Source organism: Cavia porcellus, unplaced genomic scaffold (genome assembly GCF_034190915.1).
Source record: "Cavia porcellus strain 051 isolate PalLab524CR breed Dunkin Hartley unplaced genomic scaffold, mCavPor4.1 scaffold_9, whole genome shotgun sequence".
In the NCBI taxonomy this organism is placed as follows: Eukaryota; Metazoa; Chordata; class Mammalia; order Rodentia; family Caviidae; genus Cavia; species Cavia porcellus.
In genome coordinates this window covers 92,070,843-92,083,398 of record NW_026947492.1, presented here as the reverse complement: position 1 = coordinate 92,083,398, position 12,556 = coordinate 92,070,843, and the positions used below count along the sequence as shown (strand labels likewise).

At 39.8% G+C, this 12,556-nt stretch overlaps 1 protein-coding gene across 1 annotated transcript; it reads right to left on the bottom strand.

Moving 5' to 3' along the window:
• Positions 1 to 2,954: 2,954 nt before the first annotated feature.
• Positions 2,955 to 6,306, bottom strand: LOC100714888 (mas-related G-protein coupled receptor member X1). The gene has a single exon (XM_063255690.1). The coding sequence runs from the start codon at positions 6,255 to 6,257 to the stop codon at positions 5,328 to 5,330; it is 930 nt and encodes a 309-aa protein (XP_063111760.1). The 5' UTR covers positions 6,258 to 6,306; the 3' UTR covers positions 2,955 to 5,327.
• Between the last annotated feature and the right edge of the window lie 6,250 nt (positions 6,307 to 12,556).

The window sequence follows — 12,556 nt, the reverse complement described above, 5'->3', positions numbered from 1 at the left end:
CTTGTGTTAGAATTTTCTTGCAGGCACAGAAATTTAAAAAGACAAAGATCTCAGATCTAACTTGGCAAAAGAATGATCTATTTACCTAGGAAATGTTTAGAGACAGGAGGGCAATATGACTTCATCCTGGGACAATCATGAGGATGCTTGTCCTATTAGGCGGGAAATGCCTCAATGTGTCAGTCATTGGAGATAGGGGCACCTCCATTTCCATGTCTAGCTTCATGTGTTTTCATGAAAGCACCACGTGTTTCCAATATTCCTTCCGTGTGTGAATGCATGAAGGAAGAGCACAGTGTTAACTGAATACATGGGGTAAGTGAAAAAATTAACAATGAAGGTATCATTGAAAGTGTTAGGTAGAAAACTCTATGCATCATAATTCTTTTTTTTTTTTTTAGTATATCTCAGGTGTTTAGAAGACTTATTTCTGTGTCCCAAACAGCTGAAGTGGACCATTAATGTGCTTCTCTTCTAAGAATTCACATGGTTTTCGTTATAGTTGATACCGTGTGTCAACTCAGAAAGGTTAGAAATTAACTCAGCCACTCAGCAGAGAGCCAGGATCCTTACTTTGTAAATATCCTGAGCCTGTGTAAGAGGAGGATGTGGAGGTTGTGTAAGTGCTGCATCCATCCTGCGGGGTGTGTAGCCTACTTACAATATAAGGGAAGATAAAAGGTTTGTTCTCTTCCTTTTTTGCTTTGGCTGCTTTTGCTGGCTGCTACCTTGAAATGTTGTCCCACTGCCATGCCACTGTACCTTGGAACCCGCTGATTGTGTACTGAAACCTCCACAACTATAAGCTAAATAAATCTTTCCTTCTTTCGTTTTGGGCGTCAGGTATTTTGTCCCAGCAATGAGAGAAATGTAACTAAGACAGCTCTGTTGAACACTGAGAAGCATTTTCAGTCATAGTGTGATGTGAGTTGAACTAAACCCATCTATACAAAAGATTAGGGTGAAGCAAGAATGAGGTCTGAGGGCCACTGAATTTAGAGTATGGAAATATCTCGAAGAAGACAAGTGTTGTGCTGTGCATGACAAACACCAATTCTATACTCTCGTCTAGGAGATCTTTAGTAGAATGCGGCTCATAGATGAAAGGTTTTGTGGGAGCAGAGCCGATGAGGCTCTGAGAAGTTCAGAGCATGTACTATAAAGGGAGATTCTTATGTGTATTTTAACAACAGAAAGAGTACCAGATCACACCTGAGTGAATAATAGCAGCTGCCTGAGAATTTTCTGTTTCTAAAAATTTTATTGGTCCATGTTTGCAGTAGGTGAAGTTTATATTCATGTTAGGGAGTAGGCATCTTGATTCATTTTTATTCCTTTTGCACTCTCCATTCACCTTCCTCCTTCATCTCTAGATCTTCCTTCATTTTCATAATTGCTGCTATTATTATTATTTTTAGTTCATGTTTACAACACAGAATGTTGACGTTCATTGTGGGTACATGCTGCATCTCCAGTCTTTTAACCTTCCTTTCTCCTCCCCCTTTCCCTTCCATTCTGTCTCCTGGATCCCTTCCCATTTGCAAATGATCTGTCTCCCTGTTTCCTTTATCTTGCTCTTATTTACACGTTGCCTTACTCAAATGAGAGATATTATATTGTATGCAAAGTGTTTCCCCTTGGTACAGTAGTTTTACCCTGGGGTGGGGAAATTTAGGGAGAATGATGTGGAAAACAAAGATAGCTGGCTAGGCAGTAGAAGCAAGGCTAGCCATCAAATGTTGATCATGTAAGGTTCGGGAAACCACAGAAAGGGCTAGAAAAGAAAGAAGGAAATTGTATTGGAGGGATTATCTGAACTTAGTCTCTGGGTTTGGTGGATGGGATTAGTTTCTTTGTGGTTGGAGTTCTCCCCAGACATTTAGAAAAAGCGAAAATGAGCAAAAGAAATAAAAAAAGAAAGAAAAGAAAAAAAATTGAGTTCCTGAGAAGTGGTGGCTTTAGTGATGGGAGGAATATTTCTCCTCTGCACTGTTCTGCAGTGGCGATAAGTAGGGTCTTTCTGTGAAAAGATTCATTATTCAAAATTTGTTTTTACTTTAATGATAAGCCTCCCAAAACAAAGCAGAATAAATTGAATCAAAACAAAGCAGTGAAATTGTTACAGAGTTTCAAAGTAACATAATAGGAAAACCATTGTTTTAGATCTTGTTATTGTTAAAATAGTTGTCCATTCCATCAGATATAGCAAAATCAAACCGAAACAAAACAGAATAAAACCAATCAAAACAGAATATTGAATAAAGCAAAACAATCAGAACAAAAAAAAAACAATGAGGACAATATTGTATTTCAAAAACAAGATAGAAGGAAATCCCCCATTATTGCTGTATTGCATAATGTTATCCTCCCTATAGTTGCTCGGACTGCTGGCCCCAGGATTGCAAAGTCAAACAAACAGCATAAACATTCAGTTGCTTTTGGTACCTCAGTTACCATCAACTCAGCCTGTCCTCCAAACCAGCTGGTTGCTTATGGGAGAACGGGGGTAGAGGGTTGGTGATTCTCAGCCTGTGTGCTGGTAGGCTCATGGGAGGCACTGGCTTTTCTCTTCCTGGTCCCCACATGGCCTGTGCGGCCTGCCAGAAAGGCTGGCTAGTTGGCGTGTTGGTCAGCTGCTCCCTGTGACAAGATTCTTAACAGTCATGTTTTGGGCACTACCCAGTTTCCACTTACATATCAGCCACTCTTATCCCATTTTGTCTACGTGCAGTTAGTAACTCCTATTTGGGATGTTTTCACTGGGAAATACGGGTCCAGATCAAAAACCATGGTAGGCAATATGAACTTGCTTATATGAGGGTTTCTAACTGTTGTACTCTAAGAAAATAGTTTCATTATATGTGTATAATAACAAAACCTGTAACACGGCTTATGTATGTGTTTTCCTTTTCCCTTTGGATGACCTAATTGATATGTTAATCAATGATCTTCTCTGTAAAGAATTGTAAAACCTTACCTAACTGATATGTTAACCAGAGTTGCCCTCTATAAATAACAGAAGTGGTGCTAAAGCAAGCTAACAAGGGTTGTTAATCACTGTTAGGCGCCTCTATTCTCCACTAAAGAGCTAAAGAAAACTAGGATGGCCCTCTAATTTACACTTGTTTGAAGTAACTTGCTTGTGTGCAGGGAGATTTGCTTATTAGCATAACCCTTTACCTGACCTTGATACCCCTCCCCAGAAAGAAAGAAACACATAACCGCCATTTTCTGTTCTGTATCGTGCCTTATTGCCTCCCCTCTCCCCTTACCTATCTATCTAGGCTAGGCCATAAAGATTTTGAGTTTCTGGTGACCTCTTCCCGACCAGGTGGTGGTCTGTCATAAAATGAGCCTGCTCTGTTTTTAAGAACTTCTTAGCTTCAAAGAAATTACAGGAAAATGTTGTGGCTTAACCCTAATGTACCAAACAGGTTAAGTTCCAAATCCTTGTGAAGGCTTAAGTTTCAGCTTCTTGTAACTCCCACCTGTTAGTGTTAACGAGCTATCCTGAGATAATTAGCTTTCTACTTTCTTCTCTAAATGTTATTGCAGATAATTCTTATCTGCAGGATGGGAGTAACTCAAAAGGCGCCAAAGGCTCCCAAAGTTGTCAGAGCTAAGTGGACAGCTATCCAGTTTCCAGATTTGGGTCAACAAGTTTGAGGGCTCTGAAGGTTTCTTTGTTTTTCCTCCCCCCTCTCTCCTGCTTTTAAAATCCCCCTTCCTTCAATCTCTGGCATGAAGTCTCCAAATTGGCTCCCAGAGACTCATCACCAGGCCTGGCCTAATAAAGCCTTTGCTCCCCAAATTTCAGTCTCTTGCTTCCTTGGATTTTATACTGGGGTCCAAGTTATTACACTAACTAAAGTATTTTAAAATTTAAAATACTTAAAGAACAACAAAGAATGTAGAGAGATAACTGTATAAAAATGGGCAGTGGTTTTGAAAAGACTATACAGTAATAGGGTGACTATTGGCAAGATAAATTGTTTTTGTGTATTACCATTTTCAGGTGTGGTTTGTGTAGTTTTATCCAAATAGGGGGAGACTTGATTTTTTACTTTATTTAGAGTTGTCAATGGTTTGAAGAGGTTGAAAAGTAAAAAAGTTGAAAAGGAATAGATTGCAATTACTTAAAAGTGTTAACTTATCTATGCTGAACTGCAACTCTCAGATTTCCTTCCCTTTAAATTTCTGGTTAGGTTATACATGAGCTTGGATCCTTGGACTTGAAGCAGCAGCTATGGTTGGTGCAAGCATCCTAGGATGCTCACGTTTGTCATTGCTTCCCTGTTAGCTGCCTCCTGGCAAGAGAACCAACTGCTAGTCCTACAACTGCTCCGCATGCTGTTTGTAAAACCTTGGCTTCTTTGACTGCTTGCTGCAGTGTGCTTTAGTTTCATTATGAAGGAAACCAACTTCAGTGGAAGAACCCTGATGTTTTCAAGTCTTTCTGGCAGTGAGAGCACAGGTGGGCCTGCTAGTTGGCTCCTATGGGTCTTGACTTCTGTTTCTTGGCACTGGCTTCCCGATAAACTGTAAGTCTGAGACAAAGAGACAACAGCCTTTCCCAGATAACATAAACAGAAAAGAACTTATATCTTTGTAAGTTAAAGCTCCCATGTGTGCACATTTGCGAACACACGTACAGCAAAAGTCATTAAATATTTTAATATTTGTAGTAATACAGTCTCTGTTACAAGTATTTAACTGTTGCTGTATGTGAAAATTACTGATGACAATGCATGTGTAAATAGGCCTCTGTCTATTTATATCTTTATCTGTAAACTTAAATCTCTTTATATCTATATAAGGGTGTGAGCTTTGATAATTATATAAGTAAACTAGAGGGACAACTTCTCTGAGTGAACGCGGTAGCTGCAGAATTAGTATATTGAAGGGAAATCTTGCTGTAACCTTCAGGTGGGGTCCTGAGAGGGAGTGACTGGAGATTAAGAAAGACAAGACAAATAAGAAAACAAAAGTTGGGCCTTGGTGGGACTCGGCCCTCTGATGGAGAAGCAGCAAAGCTGCGCTGGCCCCAATGTCTTTATACAAAGTAATAAAGTGAGAAAGCACATGATGGGGTCCAAAGAGCAAAGTCTTAAGTGTTTCGCTGAGAACACGAGAAATGAAACCTTTTCAGAGCTACCTGTGCTGTAGTTAACAGGGAGGAACACCGAGGCTGGACACCTGCTGATATGCAACTGAGCTAGAGGTCAACTTGTTTACATGATCTGTCTCTGGTATTGCATGAGACTGGTTTTGCCCCAGGTCTAAGTAGAGTTTAGTGACCTCTGGCTCTGCTGTGGCTCAGCTGCAGCTCAGCTGCTCCTCACATGTTCTGACAGCTCCACCCTTTCCTGAGCAAGCCTTTCACCACTATTCTCTCTCTCACCTCCATCCTCCAAAGCCTTCTGAAGAACCAATTTCAGGGACTGTGGCTTCCACCGCTGTTGCTGTTTCTGCCTAAAGGAGCCAACAAAGAAGTAAATGATGGGGTTGGCACTGCTGTTGACACCAGATAGCAGATAAGCAGTCCTCTCAAAGATCTGATATTTTAAACCAATTTTTAAAATAATAGTGTCACCCCAGACTGTCACAACACAAATAGGTAGGCTACAGACGAGGAAGATAAGGACTGAGAGCCCAATGGTCACATACAGTCTGGTCAGTGGCAACCTCGTGGAGCCACAGAGCATCCTGATCAGCAAGACCATATTAGACCCACAGAGAACCACAAATAAAATGGTTAGACATGAAACTGCAAAGAAACGCATTCCCATATCCAGTCGAATGAACCCCGATGGAAAGTTATGTGAGATGTGTGTCAGGGTAGTGAACAGTAAGGACAGAACCCAGAGTAGGGAACACATGACATCCGACATGTATCTTGGCCGGTGGCAGTGGTACCAGATGGGGAACAGGATCACCAGGCAGCGTTCCATGCTGATGGCACTGAGCATAGACAGGCTGACGATGTAGAAACACATCCCTGCAGCGTGTATGTGCTTGAAGTAGTTGTAGTCAAATCTATCAATGAGATTCCACAGAAAGAATACAAGGAGGCAACAGAGGAAAAGAAAGTCCGATATGGCCAGGTTGAGGATGTAGACTGAGATGGCCTTTTTGTGCCTTTGAATTCCCAGGAGCCAGAGCACAGTAGCATTTCCAGCCAGCCCTATCAGGGCAAAGATGACTATCAGTGACTCTTGAATTGTGAGCACTTTGTAGTTGGATGAAAAGTTATTCATCGCCGTTAGCTCTGTATCACTGAATGGGATGATTTGCTTTTTCCTCAGAAGCTCTCCACCAGTGTCCCTGGGAACACAAACAAATGATGAACACCTGCTGTAAGATCTGTCATCTCAGACTACCTTGATATTTGTAAATTACTGTTCCCCTGTGTTTCAGGGGGAGGAAACTGAGGCTTACAGAGGTCAAGTAATCTCATGGAATTTGGACTCAGACTCAGGTTTTATTGACCCTGAAAATTGGATTTTCTCTACTACTGAACAGGTTGTCTACTGACATTATCTAAAATATTCCAGTTTGTGATCTCTGTTGCTCACATTCAGGGAACTTCAGTTTGCATATGTGATTTTAAAACCACTGGGGGACTCCGCCAGGGAGTGGAGAACAGATAGAGTTATTTGGGTTTTTCATCTCCTGTCTCCTGAAGGGTGAGATTATAGTTGGCTGTGGCAACGCTTTTCACCCTGCATGGTCTTGTGCTCGTATTTCTACAACTGAGGCTGTTGCTGTGCCCTGTCTCCCTTGAGTGGAGTGGTGAGTATATTCCTCCATATTACTTTTCTTTTGGGTCCTCTATCATGCATTGTCAGCTTCTCTTAATCTTGCTATCTTTGCAACCTGTAAACTGAAGAAGTATTCCTGAGTTAGTTTTGTTTGCGTTTTTTCTTCTAGTACTTTCTTAAATATGTGAAAGAGAATAGCTTTGAAGAAAAAGTAAAACAAAGAAACCAGTGTTTCTGTAGGGCAGCTCTGACATGCAATGCCTGTATGCTACCCTTCTCTTTATATGAATTTAACAGGAAGCATAGTGAAGTTCAAATAAAGGGAAGAACACATGGAGATGGATCAGAGTGGGAAATGACTGGGTAAATCCACTGAGAATATCTGCAGTGTAGTCTTCCAACACCCATTTTTCAGAAGGAAACTTTCTATCTCTTCCTGTTATGGTTTATATTCAGATGCTCCCCCTGCCAAGCTTCATGCCATTATGGACCTGACCAAAGCTATCATTTGGGATTGGTTCATTGTCTAGTGGTTAGATTGGTGTTATGAATGCTACACCGCCTAGGAGTGGAGCCAGCATACAGTGTAACCAGGGGAAGGAGTATCTTTCTTTTGTTGTTCCCTCTTGCTGTTTGCTGAGGCCTTGAACTGCTGCCCCTCAGCCATGTCATTTTGCATTAGAGCCAACTGAGTATGGACTGAAACCTCCAACCTATAAGAAATAAACCTTTCCTTCCCTAATTTTGAGTCTTAGGTATTTTGTCTCAACAAGGAGAGAAAAGTAAGACACTTCCCTTCCCATAAAGGAAGTTCTTTCATTCCTTGCATTCCTTCCATTTCCTCCAAAGTAGAAGCAGAGTTATTTAACTTAAACACAAGACTTCGAAATATTTTCAAAAAAGGAAGTCTTAGTGCATACCCTCACTTCTGTCTGGAGGAACAAAACTGACTTAGGAACAAGAGGTAGGTCCTTTCTGGAGCTGGGTGATATCAGAGCACTTTCCTTGTGCTCCCAACCAGGAGATGCTTACAGGAAGTGAGGTAAATCTGGTGATTAAGTCAGGTCTACTAAATGCTGGGAGGCCCCTGTAATTTCCTGCACAGAGACTGTGCTCAAATCAGTTAATAATTTGTGATGTGATTCTTTATCAAGATGTTTCTGGATATCTGCCCAATTAATACTCACATATCAATCTCCCCCGTCCCATGTTCTCTGGTCTACCTCTGTAAGTAACTGCTATTCTGAAGCCTTGCCAATAATGAGTCCAGCATGGCAGCAATAGCAGCAAGGTGAGCTTGCCTGTGAGGCTTCGTAACTAAGGAATTATTATAGATTGGTGTCAGTCAAGGCTCAGTGCAGTCTGACTTCCTTTTTGGGTATGTTTTCTTAGTAGTAGTAATTCATTTACATGTTGTTTTAAAATCCAGAGAAGAGAATCAATGCGACATTCTCCCAATTTCATTCTCAATAGGCTGATGCTTACTACGTTTATCAGTGTTATTTCTTTTATAGTTTTTGGCTCTACATAGTGAACTTGTATTTCTATTTTTAAGAAATGATATGAAAAGTGGATTGACTTCTCTTATGAAATGTAAGCATTTAGTGTACATAGAATATTCTTTATTTTTTACCACCAATTAATGAAACTTGTAATTTTTATTTTTTTATTTAGTATTGGTAGTCAGAATATGTCTTATTTGCCTGACTTCTCTTTTTGTATTTTATGATACAAAAAAGTTAATTATTATTTTTACTAATGATATTTGAATTATATCTGTTTAAATTATTAAGAAAGCTACACAATGATTACATCTACATTTTTGCTAAGCAGACATAGGCAAAAAGGTAGTATAATCATGTACACATAGCAACATTTCTGTCTTTGATGAGCTGCACATATGACAGTGGAGCCTTAAGATTGTAGTAGAGCTGAAAAATTGCTATCACCAGTAGTTTTCACACCCATTGTCACCTTGTAGCACAATGCATAACTCATGTGTTTGTGGCAAATGGTTGTGAAAAGAAACTCGAATACAGTGGCAGTGTATACAAGTACAGCACCAATAATTATGTATGGTATAATATTTGGTAATGGTAATAAATGATGTTACTGGTTGATATATTTATTTTGTGGTACTCTTTTTGTTGTTTTAGAGTGTAATCCTACAAATAAGAAAAATCACCATAAGGCTGAATACATGCATGCTGAGAGAAGTCACATGTTTATAGAATCTTTGTCTGCATGATTTTTGCTAGAGCTCAAAGTAATGCCGTGTGGCCTTGCTTATAATGACTGTAGGAATGATAAGCTATAGAACACACACACAGACACACACACACACTCTCTCTCTCCTGTCTCTCTCTCTCTCCATCTCTCTCTCTCTCTCTCTCACACACACACACACACAGACACACACACACTCTCTCTCTCTCCATCTCTCTCTCTCTCCATCTCTCTCTCTCTCTCTCTCTCTCTCTCTCACACACACACACACACACACACACACACCCTATATAGCCTATTGGTGTAGTAGACTACAGTGTCGTTTTGAATTCACACATCAGTGAATTTTTTGAGGACATATTTCTCAGAACAAAAACCCTTTATTAACTGAGACTTTAAAACTTCACATTTGTTTCCAGCTATTTTTAAAAATGAGAAAATAGAATGTTATAAATGGATATAAAAGTAGAAATTCATGCCTCCTCTTATGCACTCCTCAGAATATTTGAAGCTAATGTGCAGTACTCTGTTGCATGTGGGAAAGCATGTTAAAAACAAGATTTTTCCATTATCAAGATTTTGTAGAACATATTTCAAACAGGTACAAGGTGAAATGCTAAGCTACATCATGAGTTTTCTGATATTAGCAGAGAACACTTAAACTCTCATCCATAACAAAACTATAAAATGTCGTGAATTGAATTTTTATGTTAGGAATGAAATATGTGAGGAGTTAAAAGAATAAATTCTCTTCCTTGAACCTGCTTTGGGACTTTTGCAAGCAAAAAAGACTGCACTGGTCAAATGGATGCATCCCACTGTTTCTCTCCTCCCCACTTTACCACATACTTCATGTTTCTATCTTGGCCTTTTACACTATATATTGGACACATTTCGGGGAGGATGATTAAGAGAGCAGAATGCTGCTTTTTGGCAGTGTTCTGCTCTGGTATCCTGGCTAATCATCTCTGTACTTCACAGATTTGTTTAATTGAGAGCAATTAATTTTACAAAACTTATGCCAAGCCCCATCACATTAAGGCCATGAGAAATGCCACTCATTTCACACATCCACTGCAGCCTCACAATTGTTCTTTAGAGATACTGAAACTACTGTGAAATACATGGGGAAACTAAAGGAATGGAGCTCGTTTACGTGCTGATCATCATTCCTTGAGCTACTTCTAAGCATTTATTAATAATGCCAGTGCAATTTGCCTCTCCTTTTTAAATTTCCCCATATCCTGTTCATTACTGCTTGCCAATTCAAAAGCTCAGTGTTGGCAAGATTGGAAAAGGAAATATGAGTACTAACTTGTAGTGTCTCAGTTCAAATTTCAGTTATTTAGAGACTTCTTTGATCTGCTCTCACCACATATTCAGTTACTAATGAAATGATCTTGCACACTGATCCTTAAGTCTGTGTCTACCTACTGAAGAATTTAAGTGGCTTATCTAGAATGATGGGCATGTGTAAGAGATTTATTTTTCTGCACTCTACTGTAATATCTTTTAGAACAGGAACAACATTTCATTTATTTTACAGTAAGCATTGGAGCACTGACAGTCTGTCACTCAACACACACTATACTCAGACCATATCCTAACTCTAGGTAGCTGTCACATAGTTTGAAAGACTGTAGTAAGGGTGTGGAAATGTGAATTTCTGAGGCTGTCTCACAATGATACTTGCTTTTAATCTACAACCATACAAAGTTAAATCACAGTATCTTATTTTGAAAATAAATTACAGATCACAAGTGGCATATGATTCATATTTGGCGGTCCACTGGCTTCACTATTTTTGGCTTTCTTGGTGTAAGCATGTTGAGGCAAAAAGACAGAAGAAGTTAGGTATATAGGGTTTAGGTTATGAATAGTTAACATCTAAAGTTGGGGCTTAAGAGACATACCAAAGAACCTAAATAATTATCTAAAGCAAACTAACTGTCAGGGCCTAATGGAATGTAAGATACAAAGAACAGGTCCTTGACCAAATGGGAATGTACCCTGTAAAACTATCTTCCAGCATTAAGGGAGAAATAAAATACTGCCATGACAAAGCACAACTGAAGAATGCTTTTAAACCAGCCATTGCTGATTTAATATTATCTTGCTTTGAAGTCCTACCATGCTTTCATTCTTCTGTTTCCACTGGGTTGTTCTCCGAAACAGACCAAATGGGAGAGAACTTGGAGGAAGTAAAGTGCAAAGGAAGCAGCTTGCTCTCTGGACCCCAAAGGTCTACCTAACCAGGAGCATCCCTGCTTTCTATCACATACACGGGTACCAACAACTGTATAAAAGCTCAGTGGACTTAAACATCTTGGTTTTCCCGCTTTATGGAAATCCCTCTCTGGTAAGCAAACAGATTTGCTCTATTCTTTCTAATAAACATGCATTTGGCCATTCCCCACCACTTACTGCTTGCTGGTTTGTCAGCTTCAGTCTTCACTGACCAAAAACAAGGACCCAAGAGCCAGAGGGATCCAGTTACAATGTGAATCAGTTTAATCATGAGATCAGATTGTAATTCATGTGATCTGAACCCACATTGCATTCCTAGATCTTTCCTCTGTATGTATCTCCTGATTTCAACCAATGTGATAAATATTGGTCAGGGAAAGAGCTTTAATAACTGTGAACCTCTCCTTCAAAGAAAATGCTATGGCTTTAACTGCTGGAATCTAAGAACAACTTGTCCCCATGACGAGGACCAATGCTGCAAAGACTCTTCACAGGCCAAATTTTCTAGCCTATTCTGATCTAAGGACATTATGTTTTCCAAGGAGAAGTCAATGATACTCAAACTGAGAGGTGGCAGAACTCATTCAGAACCAGGTTTTCTACCTGAGACAATGTCCTAGCCATACAACCTCTCTATGAACATCACCTGAGAGGAAAGACTCATCTATGTCTGTAACTTTAAGTAGAAAGAAGTCATAAATAAGTTTAAAATTTGAACAGAGATTCTTTAAATTGGAAGGAAAGTTGCAAAGAAAGCATCAATAATTAAGATTCAGTGGAAGATGAGAAATTTTTGGTGTCAAAAGGATGGAGATATTCTCACTTCAGACGGTTTTCTCTAAGAAAAATAAGAAACTACAGGTTAAAATAAATCTATTTAAAGATCTTGAGGTGAGCCAGGCATGGTGGTGCACTCCTGTAAACCCAGCACTTGGCAGGCTGAGGCAGGAGGATCATTGTAAGTTTGAGGTCAGCCTCAGCTACAAAGCAAGTTCAAGGCCAGCCTGAACTACAGAGTGAAATTCTGTCTCAAAGATTAACAAAACAAAACAAAACAAAACAAAACAAAACAAAACAAAAACCTTGTAGCATCCTTGAGGCATTTCAGAGGCCACGAGGATGCCAGAAGAGCAGGCAAGTGCTGCATTTATCAGGGCAGCGTGGAAACTCGAACCTATACTTGATTGAGTAGGATAAAGCCATTTGGCACTGCTCTTAATTTTCCGACATCCACGGGGTTCCCTGAGGCAGCTGCCTCCACACTCATCCACCTCAGGGGTGTCCTGCAGAGCACTCTGGAGAGCCAGTTTGAGGTTTGACTG